This window comes from Bidens hawaiensis, unplaced genomic scaffold, assembly GCF_021521415.1.
Source record: "Bidens hawaiensis isolate Kalapana, Puna unplaced genomic scaffold, B.hawaiensis_p1.1 tig00015852_1, whole genome shotgun sequence".
NCBI classification, from domain to species: domain Eukaryota; kingdom Viridiplantae; phylum Streptophyta; class Magnoliopsida; order Asterales; family Asteraceae; genus Bidens; species Bidens hawaiensis.
The window spans coordinates 74,623-100,428 of NW_027492416.1; the positions used below are offsets into that span (position 1 = coordinate 74,623).

Sequence of the window (25,806 nt, forward strand, 5' to 3'; positions counted from 1 at the left end):
ACGCACTGTCACGATAAGTGCATGCCGTTGATGCCCATACGACATTTCAGACATGCTCGGGTGACAGAGTACAAAAGCTAATTTCATATAAATATGCAACAAAAAGCTACTAACGGAACATGCAATAACGAGTACAAAATATATAATCTATTGCATGCTACAAAAATAAATATAAAGCATACCAAATAAGTAAACCGAACTCAAACTGAAAAGTCCGCACTACAAAGTGACGGGCACTGAATATAAAATGGAATATAATTTATACTACGAGCAAACGAAAACAGAAACCGTACTACGAAGTAACAGAATATTAATAATACTAAGAGGAAACAAAGACGGAAACCGTACTACGAAGTAACGGTATATAATTAATACTGTGAGTGAAAGAAACCAGAAACCGTACCTTAGTTATTAAGCAATTAACCCGTCTTTAACCGATTCAAGCACCTATAGTTTGATTAGGTTGTAAATTAGATTTACAAAAATCTATCTATGTTATCTGATTTGTTGACTTTTTGATTTTCCCGCGACAACGACTTTAGGATTATTAAATAGTAATTAGTTACACACGAACTCTTAAGAGTTTTTTTTTTCCTATACGGTAATCCAAATTATCAAATTTGTACGGTTATTCTTGTACATCACCAAAAGAAATAATTCATGATTATATTTCAACCACCTATCTATGATTTTGTTTGCCAAAAGATAATAACCTTATACATTTGCACTAATAACTTAATAATGTATGAATGTTGAACCAATTATACCATTCACCTATAGTTAATCGATTTTATTAACAATATTAAATAGCTAACAGATTTATAACTACTCATATTATTAGTTATATTAAATCCCAGATTTGCATGAGTGTTGAACAATTAGTTTAATTAATTACTTACTGGTTATTTGAGAAGTTATAGAAACAATTTGCATGAGTGTTGTTGTGTGCATGGCAACAAGATTATAAGCAAAAACAGCGAAACAAATGAGTTTTTATAACTTTTATTAATTAATAATTACTATTCTTCAAGCAAAAATAACTTTCATGTTGAGAACGATATAGTCGCCGGACAATCAAGTATTGCAGATCGGGATTCGTATTTAGGATATTCATAACAGAAGCGTATGTCGGGAATGTTACCTCAAAAGTAGGGTTGCAAAAAGCGAGACAACAGCGACCACTCAACAACGGGGCACGGTGGCGGATTACCAGACGTGGTGAGCGTGATTTTAATTCCTCTTCGCTGCGGTTACTTCTGAAAGGATTCGAGGGGCGGCAGATTACCTTAATAGCCGAACAGAAACAAGTCACGAAGTGAAGCGGCGAAGGTAACAACCAACCGGAAGTTCTGTGGTGGTGGTGGTAGGTGCGGCAGTTTGAGTCGCAAAGGAAGCAGGAGGTGGCTGTGGTCAGCAAAGATTTTTGGGTTTCGGTGAAGCAATTGTTGTTGTATTTAAATTAAGATTATCTATCCGAATCTCAATTCAAATTGCTAGGATCAGATTCGTTTTATTCAAATATTGGAGTTCCGTTTTCATGGGGATGGAGACGTGGTGGTTTCAAATTGAGTTTCAAATGGCAATTATTTTTATAGTTTTGACAAATTATTAAATCAACCTTCTACCTTAGCTTTTGAATTCATTTAAACACTGTACTTTAAAATTTATAACTTACTCAAAGTTATTATTATAAACAATTCGGTAACTTGACGCTAGTATTCGATCGTTTTAATAATTATCAACTTGTCATTATTCGACATTTATACTTTTATGATTTTATTGTTTCAAATTTTTCGCATGTTACACAAAGTGTTACACATCTCTTTGCATAAATCTCGAGGATGAGATTTTTCTAAAGGTGGGGAGGATGTAACATCGTGAAAATACCCCGTCTAATTTTGGGCTAAAAATGTCAATTTTGAAAGTTAAAGGATTGAAAATAAAAAATTTGAGTTTTGAAACCCACCACGCTATGCGATGGCAACCTGATAAACCTCGTCGCGCTACGCGACAGGCTATTTAGCATATCAAGAAAATAGGGGGCGCCACGCTACGCGACGGCCAAACCCAACTGGTTCATCGCGCCACGCGATGACCAAGTTAAGTAACCCGGGACACGTGGCCAACCGCGTGTCAACACGTGGCAGTTTCTGGTTAATTGCGGCGTCTACGGCCTTGGGGAAAAGGCCATCGCGCTACGTGATGGTTTGCAAAACTCAGCTACAAAAGGGCATCTACGGGTTCAGCCCCATTCATCCCAATTTCACATTCATTTCACACACTTAACCTAGGAAGTCGTGCCAAGGATGTTCAGAGGTTTCGAGGGTTGTTTTCACAAAGAAACGAGGTGTCGTTACGTTGTTTAATGAGCTGCTGATCTTGTAAACGAAGCACAAGCCGAAGTGCTGCTGTTTTCTTAAGTTCTTAAGTTCCGCTTAACCGATTAAGGTAGGATTAAAGGTTAAGTTACTTAACTAGTTACTTCAAATACATAGATATAACTTAGTTAAGGGTATAGTCGTTAAACTGTTAATATTTTCCAAGTAATGTTTTATAAAGCAAAGACGTTGCTTCCACGTGAAGTAATGTTACCAAAATTATTATTTTGACGGGCACGTAGTAACTGGAAGGAGGGGGGTATCATTAGTAGACTCTTCTTGTCTAAGGAAAGCAATTCGTATACATCCCAATCAACTGCGGGACCCGTTTGCTTACCTGGAGAAGTTTGCCAACGTGATATTTTTTATTAGGCCAAAGCGTGCTATTCCAAACGTCCTATGTAAATCCAAAGTATTTTCATAAGATGACTATAACTATACTAAGGTTAGGTCAGACCTAAGAGTCTGCTGATCAGATCTCAAGTCTGCTGAACTGAATCAGACTTCAAGTCTGCTGATCAGACCTCGAGTCTGCTAAACTGAAACAGACTTAAAGTCTGCTGAATATTACCAACTAGGTGCTTATGCAAACCTATTATGATATATAGGTTAATAATATACTGAAGCTAAGTATAGTGATATTCAGACTGATAATATAAGGTGAACACGTTAACCTTTTACTGTCTGAACTGATTTTACTCTTGTAATAGACTGGTTGTTTATTACAAAGAGTCTGATAAATGTTTGCATGAGATATAATCTCTAAAATCGTTACAATACAAAATAGATAATAAAAAGCAACTCAGACCAAATACACATGTGTCTGGATCCAAACATAACTGATAATTGGCATACAAAACCAAGTCAGTCATAACCAGTTCTCCATAAGGGTTACATAGCCTAGGGGAAAGTTGTCTCCGAACAAGGGCTATGTACTCGGGGAACCTTTGAATTGTGTGTGTAGGGCAGTGGTACAAATCCCGGGAATGGACAGGCATTCCTGCTGAGTTTGTGAAACAGAAAACTATGTTTGTATTTAACGACTGTTATAAATGTTTTATCAAGTCAACGTTTCACCAGCATATAGCTGACGTGTTTTTCCTACCCTTGCAGGTAATTAGATGAGAATAGATGGTATACAAGGATTGGAGTCATAGAAGATCGCTCGAGATGGCTCGTTTTTGATATTATAAATCCTTGTATTATTAATAACACTGTTTTGTAAAAACTGAAACTCGGGTGTTTAATTCCCGATAAATTTTGATAATGTAAATTAATATTTAAAGACTTCCGCTAAAATAAACCCGCTACTCTGATATATTTACAAAACAGGTACCAACTGTCGGTCACACTCCTAGGCCCTGGATCGAGGTGTGACACCTATGCGTTTTCATGTTTTGAAAATAATTCTTAACATTTTCAATCATGACTTTAAAAAATAATTCATTTTCAATATAACAAAAACAAAGCACTATTCATATAATCGTCACACATCAAACAAAAATTAACATTGCTTTTTTAATCATATATGATTTGATTATTTGAAAATCAAAATTAAAAAAAGATGGATGAACGTAGTGGCAGAACTTAAACATTTAAGTTAGGGGGCGAAAATATGTGTTAGATTTGGACTTTTGGATTAGAATGGACCCTATCAAATAGAACTGATATTACTCAAATCAAATGGACTAATATTTAACGTAATCAGAGGTTGAAAAAAAGTATTCAACCGGATGTCACAATTAGTTTTTTTAGAACTCATTATCGTATGATAAACTTTGTTTAAAATCATTAAAAATAATATAAGGTTCAAATAAAATAATCTAAATTCTTTTGAAGCTTAGTTTGCTCACTGAATGATATGAAAACAATAAAACGAAGAAACTATCTTTAATTCAATGGGCAAAATTATTCAAAATAGATGGGTAAAAAAGGGTTAAAACATATTATGTTGGGATTAGAACTGGCCCAGAAGTTCAACACACAATTAACCCTACCTACAGAAACTGTAATCTAAAGATCACTAGATAGCAGTATCACACACATATTTCTTCTTCTTTTTCACAAACCTACAAATCCAAATCACAGTAAAAATACTTTCCTTTTCTACCTCTTTCACATTTTCTACTGGGTTCGTTCGCTGAACAAGAATGGGTTCGCTCGTTTATTCGATACTATAGGCTATATATAAACCGAAAAAAGACCGGGTTCAGACGAACCCGGTGGCCAAGCTGTAGCTCCGCCACTGCGTATGACTAACATTTAATGTAAAAGATATCTACGGTGATCATTGAAACTTAACAAAAGGTGCAATTTTCTACCATACAAGATGAAAAATGTAACTTCGTGATAGGGGTGAGCAGGAAACCGAATTAACCTAAAAAACCGAATAAAAAAACCGAACCGACAGTTAATTTTTTGTTTTTTTTTTAAAAAAACCAAATTTTCGGTTTCAGTTCGGTTTTCCATTTTTAAAAAACTGAAAACAACCAAACCGATATGCGTTTTTACTTATATATTAATACAATTATATGTGTTTTCTTTAGATGTTATGACCGGAAACAAAACACCAAAAGGATCTACCGTTGATAGTGATGAAGATGATGAAAATTGGGAGTAAACTTTGACGATGAATAAGATGAAGAATGAAGATTGAAACTAAACTTTTAATGTGTTTTGATTAAGAAGTTTGTTGAATTTTAAATCTAGTACTTTTGCAAGTTTGTGTTTGGTTGGTTCCACGTAACAAATGCCTATTTTTTATGTTTTGTATATAATATGCATTTTCATTTTTTTGGAATGTCTACACACACAAAAAAAACCCGATTATAACCGAACCGAAACCGAAAAAACCAAAAACGAACGGTTTGTGTATTTGAAAAACCGACTTTTCGGTTTCGGTTTCACCTAAAAACCGAACCAAACTGAACCATGCTCAGCCTTACTTCGTGAAACCAAGTTTGCTAATCCAACTTGTTAAAGGCTCTGAAGCTCGATCCCCCCACTTGTGGCATAGTGGTAGAAATACTTGGGTTCTACGGTGAATACTGAAGAGGTATGTACCCGCCTCAACATCGAGCGGGGCGGGTCAACCCACAAGATATATATAAGACATTAGAAATCAAAGATATTATCAAGGCACAAAGCCAAAACTTATGCGCACAGCGCATATCACATGCTCGCGCATCATACATGCCCACCCAAACGGATGGACTTGGGATATATGAATCCCGAAAAACCGTAACACCGCGCCTACAAACCTTGTCATCGGAAGACGAAGGTTGCAGTGGGTGAAAAAATGGGTGTACAGTGAAATATAGCCGGGAGGCGGGTCCGCCGCCGTTTGCCCGGCCACAGGCAACATGCAGCCAAACACAGGGAGAAAACCCTGTGACGAGATGAGGCTGTCGAGATCGGCCTGCCTCAATTTGCAGTGGATTTCATTCCACCTCTTCACGGCCTTGGTCCTCCCTACCTCCTCCGATGTGGTCTCAACAACCCTCTTCCCCTTGCCCTTTTGCTTCAATGTCGACATCACCACAGATTTCACACGGCGTCTTCGGGAGGCAATAGAGGTGATGGAGGGGTTAGAGGAGTCTGAACTATCAGACATACAACTGCAGCAGCAGATAATCGAAGATTCGAAAACGATGAATACACTCAAATCAGAATATGAAAGGCAGAAATTCGAAAATTAGCAACAATGAAGATGAAGATAAAAAATTTCCTAAGGGCCTGCTTTTATAGGCCCAGGAGAGAGAAATTTGGCAACTGATCGGATTTCACGCGCCCCCACTCGCAGCTGTAAGCCAACGTGGCCGCGGCACGTGTCCTTGACACTGTTTGAGGGGACATGAAAACGTAACGGAACAGCCATGGAGCAGAGACGCGCCCCCACTCGCAGGTGCAAACCAATGCGAGCGCTACACGTGTTCCAGACAGCTGGGCGAGGGGACATGAAAGGCAACTGTAGCACCTCGAGCACACGAAACGTCTGACACGTTTCCGGCTCACGTCACCACCAACCAACCACGTGTTTGGACCCTTCGTTTCAACCAAATGGATAGAACTTCGCGCAACGATGGAAACAACCAAAAAAAAAAACGACAAAACCCCATTAAAAGACCAAATCAGTAAGTCTAATATCTATCTTACCGCGCTCGCGCGAGATAAGACACACATTAGACTGGGGGGGCTTGAAGAGGTATGTACCCGCCTCAACATCGAGCGGGGCGGGTCAACCCACAAGATATATACAAGACATTAGAAATCAAAGATATTATCAAGGCACAAAGCCAAAACTTATGCGCACAGCGCATATCACATGCTCGCGCATCATACATGCCCACCCATATCACAGTTGCGCATGGCGCAGCTGCGCGTGGGGCATCCGCGCGTGACGCGTATTACATGCTTGTGCGTATCACATCTGCGCATGAAATATCTGCGCGTGAGAATAAAGAGAAGACCTCGCGCATCCTCAGGATGGGCGCATATCACACATGCACATAATCAACCTCGTCCTTATCCAAATCAGGATTAGGGCAACCTTGATTGTGCACGTCAGACAACCTTCCAGAAGGCATCTTTTTAAGGAATAAGGATATGCTGATGTTGACAGCTGCTAAATGAAAGGTGGACAGCTCAGCATGACTCATGGGTTACCACGTGATTATAACCAATGAAAAAGCACCAGGTGTCTCCAAGGACACGTGGCGCAAATCGATTGGAGGAGGCCAACAAAACCCTAATTTGGTCCCAGCTCAATCAGTGGAAACCCTAGCACTATAAATACAGCATCAACTCCACAAGGAAAGATATACAAAAACACAGTCACACAATCATACAGAGTAACATACAGTATTCAGCTATTAAGCAATACTCTCCAGATTCCCTTACTCTCACATTATTATCTTCTCCTACATATACTTATTCTCACGCCGGAGGGTTACCCCAAAGAGGACCCCTCTGTCCCTTTCTGAGGGGTAAGTTAACGGCGCTGTTCATTTTGTAGGTGGAAGAACCCAGATCCAGAAAAACCATCGGTGAAGAATCGTAACCACACCCGAGGAAAGTAGATCTGCTACCAGTGAGTAGATCCACGTTTCTTCATTGGCGCCATCCACTGTTACAAACGGCAATCAGATCTCATCAGATCTACATAAAAAAAATCAATCACCATGGTTTCTGGCGTTCGTAACACTGATCAAGCTCTGGAGGATATTGAACGTGAGGGTGTCAATGAGGGACAGCAGTTTCTGAGGGTGCCGCGTGATTCTACGCGCACCACCAGTAACCGTCCCTTCATCACAACCCCTCACGGCCAGACTGAAACTCCTCCAGACGATCTCACGTTACAAAATCTTGCCGGCGCGAAACTGAAAGGACCAATGGGTCCAGAAGAAGAAACAAATGATCCGAATGAATGGCTCATAAACGAGCAGCGGCGTCTAATGGAAAAGTACAATGAAATGGTCAAACAGAAAAAGCTAGCCGACCAAACACAAAGGCAAGCGTTTGATAAGCAGACTACAAAAAGGCCGCGCGCGCCGGAAGAAGGACATTCTGTTCACACTGCACACACTGAGTTCAGTGATGAAGAAGTGCATAGCATGAGGAAGACGCGAGATACTCATGCAGGAGGCTCACAACTCCGCGCGCCTGTGAACATGGCGCCTGGAGCCAGAGCAGATCTGGATCTGCACATGCCGTACAGCCCGCCAGTGAGGGGGCAAGTGGACGTAACCACGCCGTACAGGCCGGCCATCTTAGTGAAGCACTCAAAATTTACTGAGCGCATCGCTAAGGCCCCCATCCAGCACAAGACCAAGATGCCAAGTGGTCTGGGCAAATATGATGGCACAACAGATCTAGATGACTTTTTGCAAGGTTTCTATAACACGGGAAACCTAGAGAGCTGGACGATGCCAACATGGTGTCACATGTTTGCCCGCTGCCTTACGGGCGCGGCGCGTGTCTGGTTCGAGAGCTTGCCGACTGGGCAAATTGATGGGTTCGAGGAACTATTGGAAAAGTTCCAAGCCCACTTCGTACAGCAGCGCAGACACACGCGCGATCCTGATGACATCATGCACTGCGTGCGCAGGAACGATGAAACGATTGAGGACTACATCACTCGTTTCAATCAGGAGTCTCTGGCAATCGGGGGTATAACTGAGCAACTCCTGCGCGTGGCTTTTATACAAGGCGCGCGCAGTGATCAACTCCGCCGAGCTCTCGTAAGCAGAGATGGTATGCCCACCACTTGGGCAAAACTAATGGAAGCATCGCGAGTCTTCGCGAGAAATGAAAAACAGATTGCCCAAGATAGGGCAAGAGAAAGAGCGCATCAGGCTGAATCACCGCGCAGCAAAGAGAAGAGGGCCAAACAGAACTCTGTATGGTCCAGGTTGCAACCAACAAGTTTTTCTTCCGCAGAAAAGCAAACGCAACCAAGCTCACCCCAGCCCCAAAAAGATGCTCGTAATCGCGGGGAGGGTGACAAGAGGGAGGGCGGCAGAGATCCTAGCAGACCTCTGCCAAGAATATGGACTCCCCTCACTAAAACGCCTTCACAGGTGTTAAGTACTGAGAATGTCCAATTCAAGCCCCCCAAGCAACTACACTACAAGGGACCGCAAAACAGTGGCAAATATTGTGAATTTCACAGGTCCCCGGGCCACAACACCGACGCATGCCATCATTTAAAGGATGCGATCGAGAAGGATGTAAAATCAGGCAGGCTGGCTCACTTGGTGAAAAACCCAAGAATAGAAGATGAGCAACCGGAAGGAGCCTCTGCCAGCAAGAAATACAAAAGAATCTGTGTGGCTGAGGGGGGACGACAAGGGCAGACGTCAAAAAAGAGAAGCGCGCAAATCCACGGAGATTGGCGCGAGCAGCAAGTTATCTTCCCAAGAATCAGGGGAGGCCCTTCAATCAGCAGCCCTCTCGTCATCACCACACACATTGCTCATTACGAAGTGTCAAAGGTCCTGGTGGACACTGGAAGCGAATCTGACATTATGTATGAGCAATGTTTCAGAAAGTTAGACCCGGCAGACCAAGCGCGGCTCGAGATGGTGAACGCACCAATCTGTGGTGTTTCAAATGAAATCATTCATCCCCTATGTCAAATTCAGTTTGAGCTAACCATGGGGGATGATGAGCACAAGCGAGCCGAAGTTGTCAACTTCTTGGTCTTGCCCACCACGTCATGCCACAATATGATCCTGGGTAGGGGAACGATTGCCCAATTTAATGCTATACCGTCGCCAGCGCACGGCGCATTGGGGTTCCCTACACCAACAGGCGTAACATTTGTTTACCGCGATCATTTGTGCGCAGTGACAAGTACGCCGCGGGAAGGGAGAATGAAACTTCCAATGGCGGACAATGCGCCAGAGAAGTGGATTTTAAACCCAAAATTCCCAGAGCAAACGGTCACAATTGGAGCTACCATTTCAGACGAAACAAGATTGAGAATGAAAAGGTTGCTCACAAAATACACGTCGGTCTTCGCGTGGCAACACTCCGATATGACTGGGGTCCCGCGAGACTTGGCGCAACATTCTCTTAACACGTTCAAGTCGGTGGAGCCAATTGCTCAGAAAAAGAGAATCATGGGAGATGAAAAGGCGAAGGCCATGAATGAGCAAGTTGAGGACCTGTTGCGCGCAAACATCATCCGCCCGATCCGATACCAGACGTGGGTAGCCAATCCTGTGATGGTAAAGAAAAGCAACGGGTCATGGAGGATGTGTATTGACTTCAAGGACCTCAACAAAGCGTGTCCGAAAGACTGTTACCCCCTCCCAAACATCGACGCAAAGGTGGACTCCGTGGCGCCATTCAAGCTCAAATGTTTCCTGGATGCCTACAAAGGCTATCACCGATTCAAATGGCACCACAAGACGAAGACAAGACTGCCTTCAGAACCGACAAGGGTGTTTTTTGTTACACAAAAATGCCCTTTGGTTTAAAGAATGCGGGCGCCACTTATCAGAGACTTATGGATTCGGTTTTCAGTGAACAAATCGGAAGAAATCTAGAAGTCTACGTTGATGATTTGGTGATCAAGAGCAGGGAGGAGAGACAAATGCTCAAAGACATCGAGGAAACTCTTCAGCGCTTAACGGAAGTCAACATGAAGCTCAACCCGAGCAAATGTACTTTCGGCGCGGAAGAGGGGAAATTTCTTGGTGTAATGGTCACTAAGGATGGTTTCAAGGTGAACCCTGAAAAGGTGGAAGCCATCCTTGACATGCCTTCACCATCCACCATGAAAGAGGTCCAGAAGCTGAATGGTAGATTGGTGTCAATCAATAGGTTCCTAGCGAACCACGCCAGCAAATCTACTCCATTCGTTAACACTTTGAGGAACTGCTTGAAGAAGAGCCAATTCAAGTGGACGCCTGAGGCTGAGCAAGCTTTCAGTGAGATAAAAGAATGTCTCATAAAGCTGCCCGCGCTCACAGCTCCACTTCCTGGCGAAACCCTTACATTGTACTTGTCAGCTGGAGACCGCGCCATCGGCGCAGTATTATTGGTGGATCGCAAGGGGATCCAAACGCCAATATACTATGTGAGTCGGGTGCTGACAGACCCTGAGACGCGCTATTCCATCATGGAAAAGTTAGTTTTGTCACTAACACACGCGTCGCGCAAGCTTCATAGATACTTCAATGGTCATCCTATTGAAGTTCTGACAGGTTACAACATCCAGCAAGTCTTGCGACGCCCCGCGCTCTCCGGAAGGCTGACAAAGTGGGCGCTGGAATTAGGTGAACACACGATCACCTATAAGCCCCGTCCAGCAATAAAGGGTCAAGTTTTAGCGGATTTTATCACGGAAATCCCAGAGGGAAAGATTGAAGAAGCTCAGCGCGAGGTAGACCCTCCGCGAGCAAATGATGAAGAAGATGTTTGGAGGCTATTCACTGATGGAGCCTCCAACAGCGAAGGGTCCGGCGCAGGCCTCAAACTGGTGGACCCTGATAATCATGAATATACTTATGCTATTAGGTTGGACTTCAAGAGTACCAACAATGAGGCTGAGTATGAAGCCCTGCTGGCTGGTCTGCGCATTGCGCGCAAGTTTGGAGTTAAAAGGCTAGAGGCCCATGTTGATTCTTACTTGGTAGCTGCACAGGTCAATGGCCTTTATGATGCCAAGGAGAACACCATGCCTCTATATCTAGAGCAGGCAAAAAAGCTCGTTGAGCAGTTTGACTTCTTCAAAATCATACACATCTCGCGCAGCGAAAACAAGTCCGCTGACGCGTTGAGTAAGATGGCATCAACTAATTTTGATCACTTTGGCAAAGATGTCAGGGTGGAAGTGATGAGCAACCCGTCAGTGCAAACGCAATCTGTCCTTGTAATTCATACAACCCCTTCATCCTGGATAACTCCAATAATGGAATTCCTGAAGGAGGGGAAGTTACCGGACGATCGCGCACAGGCGAGAAAGATAAGACACAAGGCGCAGAACTATGAACTACTTGATGGTACATTATATCGACGCTCTTATCTTGGACCGCTCATGAAATGCCTGGATGCTGAAGAAGCAAGCTATGTGATTAGGGAGATTCACGAAGGAATCTGCGGAATACACGCTGGCCCGCGCATGGTGGTTGCCAAGGCAATGAGCTCAGGCTACTATTGGCCAGGCATGTACTTGGATGCGCTAAAAGAAATCCAAAAATGCAAGGCATGTCAGAGCTACGCGCCAAACACCATGCGGCCAAAGAACAACTTGATTCCAGTGACCTCCGCATGGCCTTTCCACAAATGGGCCATTGATATTGTGGGGCCCCTGCCGCAAGTGCAAGGGCGAGTGAAATTTTTGGTAGTGGCGGTAGACTATTTCACAAAATGGGTTGAGGCCAAGCCACTAGCAAAAATCACAGCTGAGGCGATGAAGCAATTTATCTGGAGCCACATCATTTGCCGTTTTGGCCTTCCTATGGAAATTGTGAGCGACAATGGCAAACAATTCACTGACAGGAAGATATCCAGCTGGCTCAAAGAATTGCACATCAACCAAATCTTCACTTCGGTCTACCACCCTCAGGGGAATGGCCAAGTGGAGCGCGCGAATCAAAGTTTGTTAAATGGGCTGAAGAAAAGGTTGGAGGGAGAATCCCATTCTTGGGTCGAAGAGTTACCTAATGTCCTGTGGGCGCACAGGACATTAAGCAAAACTAGCAATGGCGAATCCCCGTTCAGCCTAACCTATGGGACAGAGGCTATGATCCCAGCAGAAATTGGATGCCCATCCCATAGGGTACTCATGATGAGCAAGACTGATAACGAGCGCGAAAGAAGATTGGACCTCAACTTGCTTGAAGGGCACAGAGAAGCGGCTATCATCAATGAAGCCAAATACAAGAAAAAGCTGGAAAAATATTATAATCAGCGCGTTAAAGAATGCCACTTCAAGAAAAATGATTTTGTCCTTCGAAACAATGAAGCTAGCCGCGCAATACCCCCAGGAAAAATGTCCCCCAATTGGGAAGGACCTTATCAAATCTCAGAAGAATTGGGGAAAGGCGCGTACACTTTAAAAGATTTGAATGGAAAAAAGATACCGCGCGCGTGGAACGCAGCACAGCTTAGAAAATGCTTCATGTAAAAATTCAAATATGTAGTCAAGGCTTTTAAGCCATCATGAATGATGATTCGCGCTATCTTTCAATATTTGTTCTATTACCTTTGCATACATGTTTCACACTTCCTTTATTAATTTGGAGCAATATGACAACACTATATTGACTTCAAAAACAAAATAAAACGAAGTAAAACATACATGCGCGAGCCTTAGCTCAAACGCGTTAACGAGTCTTAACTCTAAAACGTCAGGGCCTTAGCCCAAACCTACGAGCCTTAGCTCAAACACGTTAACGAGTCTTAACTCTAAAAACGTCAGGGCCTTAGCCCAAAACAAAGAGCCTTAGCTCAAAACACTCACAAACATCCATCTTACATCCCGCGCAGCCTGATCATAAAAATCCCTAAACACAACTAAGGCAAAGTACATGCCAAATCATAGTTGTTAAGGTCTCAGGTCGAGGTCGCGCGCGGAATCATAGTGGATATCTGAGTAACACATGCTGACATGTAATGGCTAAAACTCATAATTCCATATAAAAAACGCGCGACAACGACGCGCAAAAAAGGAATAGTGAAAAGTCATCGCGCGTGTCAGCATAAACAAGATACTGCGAAACCACTTACAAAATAGGACTATGGTTAAGTAAATAATTTCCTTACAACCTTGTTCTTATTTTAACGTGCAAGCATATCTTATATCTATACAAGCAAACATGAAGAGATGAATGGAAATGCGCAAGATGTGAAAAAGGGAAAACAAATTTCATTCCATAGCATTGAAATTTACAAGTGTGATGAGTTACAAATTACAAGTATAACAAAAAACAAAAAAAAAAAAATTAGAAAGATGAAGGGCTTCTCAAGTCTCCACGTCGACGTCAGCCACTTCATCACCCTCATCATCTCCCGCAGCATCTGGCGCGGCCCGCTCCTCATCTCCAAACTGACCATAGTCAAGTTCTTCCTCCTCAATGGAGTCTTCTATCACGACGGTGTCAGGAGCAGATTCTTTCGCCGCGCCAGAGCCGCTGGCAGGGGCAACATCCCCCGCGCCACCATCATCGCCACCAGCCCTCTCGCATTCATCGAGCAACTTCTTTAGCGCGCCGAGGTCGGGCTGGTCAGCAAGCGCAGCTATCTGCAAATCATTAGAAAAGTATTGAGTACAAAACACTTGGAAAATTAATCAAGAAAAACTCATTAAGGTCAAGGTACCTGCACAAGGATGGGGATGGGAGTATTCATATACTTCTCCCCCACCGCGGCCATGTCCGCGCAGGCCACGTCGCTCTTGTAAGGGTACTCGGATGGGTTCTTCTTCAACATGCCATATTCATAGCCATCCGTAAACCCTTCAGCTCGACCCACCAAGCGCGCGGCAGCATTGCAGTCCATCACAAGGGCCTGAAACTCGGCAGAATATTTCATCGCCAAAGCGCAACGAGTCATGCCCTGTGACACCAGCCATTGGCGATCCTGCGCGAGGCCAGCAACAGACGTCTCGAGGGCAGGAACCTGGGAGTTTAATAACTCAACAGTTTCCTTGGTCTTTTTTAGCTCCTCTTTATCAGACGCTGCTGCCGCCAAAATTTTTTCTTTCTCCGCCTGCGCAGCATCAAGTGCTTCCTGGCTAGACGCTGCCGTCGCCAAGGCCTCATCTCTATCGGCCTGCGCGGCCGCCAACTCCTTCTTCAGGCGCGCAACCTCACCCTCCAGTGATGATTTCTCAGTGATACTCTGGACGATAGCTTGGTCACGCGCCTCCGCCTCCAGTTCCAAGACACGCACTCTCCGCGCGTACTTGGCAACTTCGGCCTCCGCCACCTGCTGCTTCTCCCGCGCAGCTTGGAGCTCATGCCTGCGCTTAATAAAGGCGGTGTTGGCACTTGCTCGGTTTTCGCTGAGCTCCGCCTGGAGTTTCTCAGCTCGTGCGCGAGCATCAGAAAGGTTCCAGGCAGCCACCTTAGCCTCTTGCTGGGCTTCCACAAGAGCATCGCGTACTTTAATATAATCTCGATGAAGCTCTTGGGAGGCAGCAAAGAAAGCCGACCCAGCGAAAATGTGATCGTTAAGCAAGTCAGCGCGGGTGCGCCCCTCCTGATACCTCCTTTCAGTAGGAGGCACGGCATGAGCCCAGAAGTCCTCGCATACACCCATGGATTGGAAGGAACTGTCTTCGTTAATATTCCATCTCGGGCGGTAAACGTGGTCACCTTCCTGCAAAACACAAGAAATGTTCTAAGTCATAAAAACATACTTATATGGAAGTACGCGCAGCGGAGCAACAAATTAAAACATACTTGCGGGGATGAAGCAGAAAAGTCAGCGCCAGCCTGACCAGAAGTCTGCGCTGCGAAGTCTTGTGGCATCGCAGGGCTGGCACGGACTCCGAAGGAGTCTTCAGCTTGAGCTCCCTCATCTTCCTCATCTTCTTCAATCGGCCTCTTCTCCTGCGACCTGGAGGGCTCCAAACCAGTCTCGCGGAGAGGGATGCGCGTAGGAGGAGGCGAGGGAGGTCTCGACGCCGCCAGGTCGGCGCGTAATACGGGTTCCTGCTCCTTTGTAATCCCAATAAGGGGAGACTCAGCACTAGCAGGAGCAGGAGCAGAACCAGCGGCGCCAGAAACGGCGCCAGGAGTGTCACCAGCAGCTTGTACGCCAGCTACAACTCCTATGAACAAATCAACAACAAAAAAATGTTTATGATTTGATCAAAACAAAAAATGCAGAAGACAATGGCGCAAAACATACCTTGGCGCAATTCTGTTCGCACGGCGAACATCGCCATAAAGTTCATTCTACCCTTTTCTGAGGGTAGAACAGGGGACTTCGAAGCAGCCCCAGGCGCAGCCTCAGCACCTTGTTGCGCCTGCGGCTGATCTGCTACCGTCGCCGGTCCTGCAAACATTCAAATGCAAAAAGATTTAATAATAATTCAATCAGAATCGCCCTCATTGAACCATTATGGGTAACCAAAGTATACCTTTCGCAGGCGCGGCACTGCTTCTCTCTTCAGCCGCGCGAAGGGAGGAGGTCACGCCACCATACCTCAAGTGGACAGGAGGTCTGCCCACTTTCACAGGCAGGGAAGCTAAAGAAACCTTGGTGGTAAACACCTGGGTTTCCTCAGGTCCCTTCGTTTGAGCATGGGGATGAGCGACATGGGTGTCATCTTTCTTCTGTTTCTTACTGCCCCCTGCGCCAGATTTCCCCTTAGCTTTGCGCTTTAGTAGGGGCGCCTCCTCTTCCTCCTCCTCCTCTTCCGCGAGCTCCAGCTCGTAGTTTTCGAGCGCATCTGCAAATACAAGCAACAGAACTGTTAATGAACTTTGGTATTCTAAAGGAATAAGCATAAGTGCGAAGGCTTACCAGGCGCGTCGCTATCAAAGTCAAATTCCAGATCCACAGGGATGAACATGTCATCGAAGCGATCTGGGAAGCCCACCTCCCCAGCGCCCAGCGGGACGGAGCCACCCTCCACTTGATCGTCGTATGCGGCGTGGAAAAACTCCTTGGTTACTGCGCAAAAACAAGACAAATAATATCAGCAAAGGCAAATTCTATTAGCGCGGAAAGAAAGCAATGCGATAACTTACGCAAGCCGTCCACTTGGATGACAGGCTCCGCCGCGCTGTCGGCCCACAGCTTACTCATGCCGACCCCCACCAGCGCCTCCTCGCGAATTTTCTTGGCGGGGGATGGTTCGGCGGTCAGTTTCTTAACCCAGGCGCCGGTTGGGTTCTTAATAACATTCGCATCCGCGGGCGCAGAATCGATCGCGCGCATCGTCATGCGGATGGGAATTACACCAGCCCTGATGTAGAAGAACCTCTCAGACCAGTCATGAAGGCTCTTGAATGACACGGTGCTGCAGTTAACCTTCTGACTGCGAGGAATAAAGGAGATCCAAGAATCTTGGATCTTGGGCTTGTAAAAAAATTGAAAGCGCCGAGGGGTGGGTTCCTCGCGCTGTGATTTGCACATGAACTCGAAATGAGTCATGCGCACAAGTCCAAACGGATGGACTTGGGATATATGAATCCCGAAAAACCGTAACACCGCGCCTACAAACCTTGTCATCGGAAGACGAAGGTTGCAGTGGGTGAAAAAATGGGTGTACAGTGAAATATAGCCGGGAGGCGGGTCCGCCGCCGTTTGCCCGGCCACAGGCAACATGCAGCCAAACACAGGGAGAAAACCCTGTGACGAGATGAGGCTGTCGAGATCGGCCTGCCTCAATTTGCAGTGGATTTCATTCCACCTCTTCACGGCCTTGGTCCTCCCTACCTCCTCCGATGTGGTCTCAACAACCCTCTTCCCCTTGCCCTTTTGCTTCAATGTCGACATCACCACAGATTTCACACGGCGTCTTCGGGAGGCAATAGAGGTGATGGAGGGGTTAGAGGAGTCTGAACTATCAGACATACAACTGCAGCAGCAGATAATCGAAGATTCGAAAACGATGAATACACTCAAATCAGAATATGAAAGGCAGAAATTCGAAAATTAGCAACAATGAAGATGAAGATAAAAAATTTCCTAAGGGCCTGCTTTTATAGGCCCAGGAGAGAGAAATTTGGCAACTGATCGGATTTCACGCGCCCCCACTCGCAGCTGTAAGCCAACGTGGCCGCGGCACGTGTCCTTGACACTGTTTGAGGGGACATGAAAACGTAACGGAACAGCCATGGAGCAGAGACGCGCCCCCACTCGCAGGTGCAAACCAATGCGAGCGCTACACGTGTTCCAGACAGCTGGGCGAGGGGACATGAAAGGCAACTGTAGCACCTCGAGCACACGAAACGTCTGACACGTTTCCGGCGCACGTCACCACCAACCAACCACGTGTTTGGACCCTTCGTTTCAACCAAATGGATAGAACTTCGCGCAACGATGGAAACAACCAAAAAAAAAAACGACAAAACCCCATTAAAAGACCAAATCAGTAAGTCTAATATCTATCTTACCGCGCTCGCGCGAGATAAGACACACATTAGACTGGGGGGGCTTGAAGAGGTATGTACCCGCCTCAACATCGAGCGGGGCGGGTCAACCCACAAGATATATACAAGACATTAGAAATCAAAGATATTATCAAGGCACAAAGCCAAAACTTATGCGCACAGCGCATATCACATGCTCGCGCATCATACATGCCCACCCATATCACAGTTGCGCATGGCGCAGCTGCGCGTGGGGCATCCGCGCGTGACGCGTATTACATGCTTGTGCGTATCACATCTGCGCATGAAATATCTGCGCGTGAGAATAAAGAGAAGACCTCGCGCATCCTCAGGATGGGCGCATATCACACATGCACATAATCAACCTCGTCCTTATCCAAATCAGGATTAGGGCAACCTTGATTGTGCACGTCAGACAACCTTCCAGAAGGCATCTTTTTAAGGAATAAGGATATGCTGATGTTGACAGCTGCTAAATGAAAGGTGGACAGCTCAGCATGACTCATGGGTTACCACGTGATTATAACCAATGAAAAAGCACCAGGTGTCTCCAAGGACACGTGGCGCAAATCGATTGGAGGAGGCCAACAAAACCCTAATTTGGTCCCAGCTCAATCAGTGGAAACCCTAGCACTATAAATACAGCATCAACTCCACAAGGAAAGATATACAAAAACACAGTCACACAATCATACAGAGTAACATACAGTATTCAGCTATTAAGCAATACTCTCCAGATTCCCTTACTCTCACATTATTATCTTCTCCTACATATACTTATTCTCACGCCGGAGGGTTACCCCAAAGAGGACCCCTCTGTCCCTTTCTGAGGGGTAAGTTAACGGCGCTGTTCATTTTGTAGGTGGAAGAACCCAGATCCAGAAAAACCATCGGTGAAGAATCGTAACCACACCCGAGGAAAGTAGATCTGCTACCAGTGAGTAGATCCACGTTTCTTCAAATACCTAAGTTCCATCTTCACTTGTGTCACTTTCGGTGAATATTGTCAATGAAGTATTTGATCTAGGCCTTGTATAAGGTTGTCAGTTCGGATTCCAAGCCTACCATGTGTTACGCCAAAGGTTTCTGCTTTTGTAGCGGTGCAATGACTGTCAAGTGGCAGCTGACGATATGGTTTCCTAAAGAATGCTCAAGCCAAATTCTGAAGCTAACGTGAGCCCAACAAAATGATATAGTGTGGCCAAAGTGGATATACATCTCTTCAAAATTTAGAGAGTGCACAGCCCAAATACTTGAAATTGCAGTAAGAAAAAAAAACAAACCTTTGAAGCCCTAACCCCCGATCAGTGATCACATAGAAAAAACACTTAAATTGTATTTATTCAGCAATTAATTAACCTAATCCGAAATTATTAATTTAAAACTACAGACACGAACGAAATTATATATTTTCGCCCTAATTAAAAATTCACACATTGTTTGTTGCAACAGCATTGTTAATGAAGAAGGCACTCCTGCCTGCGAAAAATATCAGCAACGAGTGGAATGTTTCCGGTATCGCAGCTGGAAGCTATAGAAGCTGTATTATCAGGTATGTTGAAATGTGTTGAATTAACAGTTTTATTTTTTAAGTCTGTGTAATGTGTAATTGAGTTTTTGATGCAGGAAGGGATTGCTTCTGCTTGATGCCGACTGGTGGCGGGAAGTCGATTTGTTATCAGATTCCTGCACTGGCTAAACCAGGCATTGTGCTTGTTGTTTCTCCTTTAATAGCCTTGATGGTGAGTTAGTTTGTTTGTTTGGTCGATTATATTATCTTTGTTAAACGATATTGAATGCGATTTATTGTGTTACGTTGCGCCAGGAGAACCAAGTTATGGCTTTGAAGGAAAAAGGCGTTGCTGCAGAATATCTCTCATCAACTCAGACTTCACAAGTTAGGAATAAGGTACCGTGACGATTGTCTATCTTTAGGTATCTTGAATTATGAAGCTCGTGTTATTTTTAAACGGTGTAAAGTACTCGTTGATGACTTTTTTACATCCATGAAGAACTAGAATCTGGAACTCCGGGATTGAGGTTGCTTTACGTGACACCGGAATTGATTGCAACAACTGGTTTTATGGCAAAGTTGACAAAGATTCATTCAAGGGGGTTGTTGAACTTGATTGCAATAGATGAGGTGTGTACGTTTGTTGGTTAATCGTTGACTATACACATCTGATTGTTTCATCAACGAGTTTTGGTTATAATGTTATATTTGTTCCCTTTTCCTCAACATTTTAGGCACATTGCATCTCAACATGGGGGCATGATTTTAGGTGCGTCTCAAGTTTTTTATATGGTTTCCCACTTTCCTTGTACACGTTCAAAGTACACTTGTCTTAGTTTCTATTATTATGCAGACCTAGCTACAGAAAATTAGCTTCTTTGAGGAAACGCCTGCCAGGCATTCCCGTATTAGCATTAACAGCTACTGCTGTTCCCAAGTGAGTCATATGTGTCTTACTATGTACAGTTACTTTTATACCCAACGTTTTCAATTAGTTATCTTATATGTTTCTCTACAGTGAGTGTTTTTTTTTTAAAGAAATTGTTTACTATATGCTTGCGGTGCGCGCATATAATGTATATATGTGTGAACCCTCGGGTGGGCAAAAGTAAAATTGCACTAATTTTGACGTTATTTTACTAATTTTGTGAAAATAACGTTAAAAGTGATGGAAGGTTAATCAGGCATCATGTGGTGGCGTTGATAGCCGAAAGACAAGGGTACATGCACCAATCAGCCGGCGTCCCGATGATTGAGTTCTATGTGCCTTATGTAATATGTCCAAGGCTTGATGCAAAACTACTATCGAGCCGGGGGTCTCACCGGAAGCAGCCTCTCTATCCCCATGGGGTAGAGGTAAGGCTGTCTACATCTTACCCTCCTCAGACCCTACCATAGCTTTGCTATTGGTGGGATATACTGAGTACGATGATGATGATGATGATGATGCAGGGTTCAGGTGGATGTGATAGAATCCTTGGACATGGAGAATCCTCTGGTCCTGAAATCATCATTTAACCGCCCAAATATCTATTATGAAGGTCGGCTCGATCAGCTTGATTCGCTCCCAAAATGCATGCATGTTTTTTTTATGTTTAAGGCACCTGTATTTTGTGGCATTTTGACTCGTTAACAAGCTATAACTATGATCTTAATAACTGTTACTGACTAAATTATTTAATGATGTCGTACAGTTCGATTTAAGGATCTTCTAACCAACCCATATGCTGATCTGGCTGATCTAATTAAATCTTGTGGAGATGTATGTGGAATCGTGTACTGTCTTGAACGTTCAATGTGTGATGTTCTGGCTTCTCATTTATCAAGAAGTGGCATTTCTTGTGCTGGTACTTTGGTTTTCTTCATCTCTATTTGGCTTCACCTTGAGGTGTTTCTCACAAACATGTTTAATTTCTTGATTTGCTTTCAGCATATCATGCAGGGCTAAACAACAAATTACGGACCTCTGTTTTAGATGACTGGATTTCTGCAAAGACACAAGTGGTCGTGGCTACAGTGGCTTTTGGGTATGGTTAATTTTTTTACTATTATAATTTAATAACATAAATAAGCAGTAGCTTTTATTCATGTGTGATTCTTTTTCTTTCTTCATGTTGGCCACTCATCTGGAGCATTTATGGTGCATTCAAATTCTAATCTGTTGAGACATTGGTTGCCTTCAGGATGGTATTCTACTCTCTTAATAATCCAACTTTTTTTAAAAATTTTACGTATCAAGTAACCAATTTTGCACAATAATATTAGGGTATAGATCGGAAAGACGTTAGGATTGTTTGCCATTTCAATATTCCCAAATCAATGGTATCCTTTTATCAAGAATCTGGTAGAGCTGGTCGTGATCAACAACCTTCTAGAAGTGTTTTATATTATGGAATCGATGACCACAAGAAAATGGTCAGATACTGTTCTTTTTTAATTTTTTAATCATTCCTTTGATCATTGCCACTAATAAGTAAGATACTTGCAGCAATTTATACTGAATAACGCAGACAAGAAGAAGTTGCAGTCCTCAAGTCCGCAGGACATGTGCCCAAAGAAGGCAATAGCTGACTTCGATTTGGTAAACTTGTAAACCTTATCTATAAAATCACCTCATTAATTTGCTTATAAAAATATAATTTGAAATGCAGATGGTTGAGTATTGTGAAACATCTGGTTGTCGTAGGAAAAAGATTCTAGACAGTTTTGGGGAGCAGGTAGCTAAATCCAAGTTTTTTTTATTTGTATTAAGTTTAATAACACACGTCACTTACACAAAGTAGGTGTCAACATCATTGTGTAAGAAAACGTGTGATGCGTGCAAAAATCCAAATCTAGTGGAGAAATACTTGGAGGAGCTTAAAGCCATGTGCTCCCTTGGTAATAGAATTGGATCCTCAAAGATATTTATAAGCAGGTAATAGCTTTGTTTATAGAGCTATTTTTTATCTCTTTTATTAATAATTGTTATGTAATGATGCACAATTCTTTTATCTCAGCTCCTCAAAACATGCCAATGATGTGGATTTCTCAGAGTATTGGTCTCGTGATGACGAAGCGATTGTGTCCGAGGATGATATATCTGACGATGATGGTAAACTTTGTCTTAATTTTATAGATTCAGCATTTGTTAAAGATCTCTGTTCTATGCCTATAAAGCTGTTAGGATATATAATTGATCATTTTGTTGTTAACTTATGCTTTCACTTCATGTTTCTTAACTCAAATAATCTAACTTCCAGATGGTATTGATTTTGTGGAAGGCCTTACACAATCAGCCTTACCTTCAAAATCAAAAGTTAGTGAGAAGATGATGGATATGCTGCAACGAGCAGAAGAAAAATATTATCAGAAAAACGATCACTATAAACAGGTAATGTGTGTCTGTCTATCTTTGTATATGCTCCATAGTAGAGTCTAGTTTGACCTTTGACCTTTTACAGAACTATAAACTTGACAAAAATGCTATAAACGAAACCACACGAGAATCCTGCAAACAAAGATTACTCAATTCACTAAAGCAGACACAGCAACGTCTCGAGAACTTGCAGTATGCACCCCATCTACCTTTTTTTTTTTTACTGTTTTTTGCTAAATTTAATTTCTTTTTAGTGTTTTAAAACCAATTTTTTTATGCTTGATATACAGGATAGACCCTGAAACATCCTCCATATTCTTTGAAAACGAGTGCTTCAAAAAATATGGGAAAACTGGAAAATCATTTTACTTATCGCAAGTGGCAAGTACCGTGAGGTGGCTTTCAACAGTTAACACTTCAGACTTGACATCTCGGCTTGCCACCATCAATGAAAATTCTACTTCAGATATTGCAACAAAAGTGGAACCTTCAGTTTCAGTATCACCATCTGTTTCCGATCAGGTAATGAAGATGATGAATGAGAAAGATCATGAAAATGTTTCAAGTCTTTCACAGACCACTTCCAGTGATGTAAAGTTGCCACACATTCCATCTTTCTCTGAGTTTGTCGATAAAAGGAAACCAGATAAAAGAAGCAGACTTAAGTAGGCCAAAACTGTTTCTAATCTTTGTTATGACAAAGCATATTAGTAGATGTAGAGATCAATTTACAAGATGGAATTACAATCATAATGGTTCATATTGGTAACATGCCTACAAAGTCGTTTTTCAAACTTCCAAAGTAAAGATTTCCATTAAACTCCAGGACCGAAGTGACAAATGCCATCACTTCTCCAGTAGGATCATCTAACCTCTTGATAATCTTTCCATCACTCCCCACTTTTAGTCCCATTGCACTTTTGTCAACTGCGTCAACTAGATTGTACAGCTTTGGAAATGTTGCCAAAAGCTGTTTTATTGCTTTGGAAGAATGCACAAATTTCATCCTGCTTGAGGTTATCTGTATCAAGTAAACTCTTTTTCTTAGCATCAAATGATAATCATTTCTGAGCGCTGTTACATTAAAGATGCAAACTTTCTAATACCTGAAGTATAGCTATCCAAAATGACCCATCAGGAGCAAGATTAATATTGTCTGGTGCACCAGGAAGATTATCAATAAAAATATCGACTTTGCCTTTAATTTCTTCCTTAAGCCAGTACTTTAAGCACCTAAATCTGATACAGAAGCAAGTCCAAAATGTTTTCAAGCATAGAAATATACTTGTGTATACATACTGTGTAAGTTTATTTTGAAATTTCACTTACTTCCATGTTTCGCATACCACCAAAAACTCTTGGTCTGAAGAGATGGCCACCCCATTAGCAAACCCAAGCCCATCAAGCACCAATGATGTTTCCGTCGTAATCGGGTCATATTTCAAAAGTTGCCCATGTGGTTTAGCCTCAAGGGTATCCAGGTATACCTCATGCAACCCAAATTTAGTGCTTGCAACACTAAAGTATAGGCTCCCGTCGCCTGCTTCAACAACATCGTCTGCAAACTTTATCTTTTCACCATTCACATGAGTTGCTAAAGCTGTCACTGCACCATCTTCGCTAACCTTAATCAAGCCCTGCATAATCACAAGAGCTTCATTTTACTTGAGTTTTTTTAAAAGCCCAAAGAGTTTTAAAGGTTAACAAGATTACCTCTTTGGTGTCACACACGACCAGATCGCCTGCTCTTGTGACTGTCAAACCAAGTAAAGTATGTCGGTTATGTATCTTCGTCCAGTTTTCCCATGTCCCGTTTGTATGCAATCTTTTGATCCACCCGTCTCTGGTAGCAGTATAAAGAATCCCTTTTTGATCAACAGACAAACCTTCTGGTTTGTTCAGTATCCCTTCTCCTAGCTTAGTTACTCCCTGTAAAGAATAAGAACACAGCGTTAAAAACCACGTGGTAACATGAGCACACAATAAGTTTTGATTAGGAAGTTGACCTGTAAGTGGTTGTTAGGGGTGAAAGGAGATGAAGAGGGCTCTGGAGGAAACTCAAGTGGGTCTGGAGAGATTGGGGAGAATAAGAATACTTGAAGTATAACTGCAAGTGCAGAAACAAGAAAAAAGCTTACTGTAATAACACCACATCCCATAACTGAACTTTGGTGGTTACTATTGAAAAGTGATAAGAGAAAGCCTTCTGTTGATTCATTCTATCTTATAGAGATTGAAGAATCATCTTTCATGACCAGGTCATACACCTGGCAAAACAAACACAATCACCCATTTGTTGGTTTATTATGGGAAATTTATCATAACCAAATGGGATAAGATATGTTTAATGGGTCAAAATGGACTGTTATCTGGCTAACTTAGAACCAAATTAATATTGTTTTGACCCAAACCTGTACCTAGCAATTTTTCCTTTCTTTTGGATTATTCTTGAAAACTTCCAAAATATCTGTGCATGCATGTCAGCTCAATAGCAACATCAAGATTGCGGGTCAAGGCTGGGTAGTGGACCTTTTGTTTTTGTGTCAGTGGGTGTTATTGAGATATAATCTTGAAACGAGTTATCGAAAGTTGAAGGGGCTAAGTGAAAGTATTTTATTACGTTTATTTTGGTATGTTTATTTAGTATGGTAAAATATTAAGAGTTATTTAGTTTCCTAAATATGTTTTCTTGTTTTGCAAGTTGTTAGTTCAGTATAAATAGATGGTTAGGGTTTATGTAATTTGCAAGAGTCAAGAATTATAATAAAGACAAAGAGTCGATCTTGGTTGAGATCAAACATCGTGTTTGTGTTCTTGATCCTGATTTCCAACAATTGGTATCAGAGCTTTTATGCTCTTGATATTCTTGTTCAAAACAAGCTGAGATAGAGAAGAAGAAAGACCGGAATTAAGGATCTGACGGTTTGAAGAAAAAAAAATGAAAAGAAGCAAGCATGCAAGGCAGTAGGCTGTAAAAGA

The 25,806-nt window shown here is 42.9% G+C and overlaps 2 protein-coding genes across 2 annotated transcripts; one reads left to right on the top strand and one right to left on the bottom strand.

The window, feature by feature from the left end:
- Window positions 1-19,961: 19,961 nt before the first annotated feature.
- LOC143549862 (ATP-dependent DNA helicase Q-like 3) lies at window positions 19,962-23,496 on the top strand (the record flags this gene model as incomplete). Its single annotated transcript, XM_077040649.1, has 15 exons — window positions 19,962-20,099; window positions 20,204-20,238; window positions 20,323-20,406; window positions 20,922-21,010; window positions 21,164-21,316; window positions 21,400-21,496; window positions 21,653-21,656; window positions 21,735-21,884; window positions 21,958-22,050; window positions 22,121-22,186; window positions 22,253-22,386; window positions 22,469-22,563; window positions 22,712-22,842; window positions 22,913-23,019; window positions 23,118-23,496. Coding segments are annotated over 15 exons (1,755 nt in total), but the record flags the coding sequence as incomplete, so codon positions are not given.
- A 3-nt stretch (window positions 23,497-23,499) lies between these two features.
- On the bottom strand, window positions 23,500-25,121 carry LOC143549874 (protein STRICTOSIDINE SYNTHASE-LIKE 5-like). Its single transcript, XM_077040657.1, has 5 exons — window positions 24,834-25,121; window positions 24,541-24,756; window positions 24,157-24,464; window positions 23,934-24,066; window positions 23,500-23,848 (listed from the first exon to the last, which is right to left on the bottom strand). Exons 1-5 carry the CDS (start codon window positions 24,984-24,986, stop codon window positions 23,585-23,587), a joined length of 1,074 nt encoding a protein of 357 aa, XP_076896772.1. The 5' UTR covers window positions 24,987-25,121; the 3' UTR covers window positions 23,500-23,584.
- Window positions 25,122-25,806: the final 685 nt, after the last annotated feature.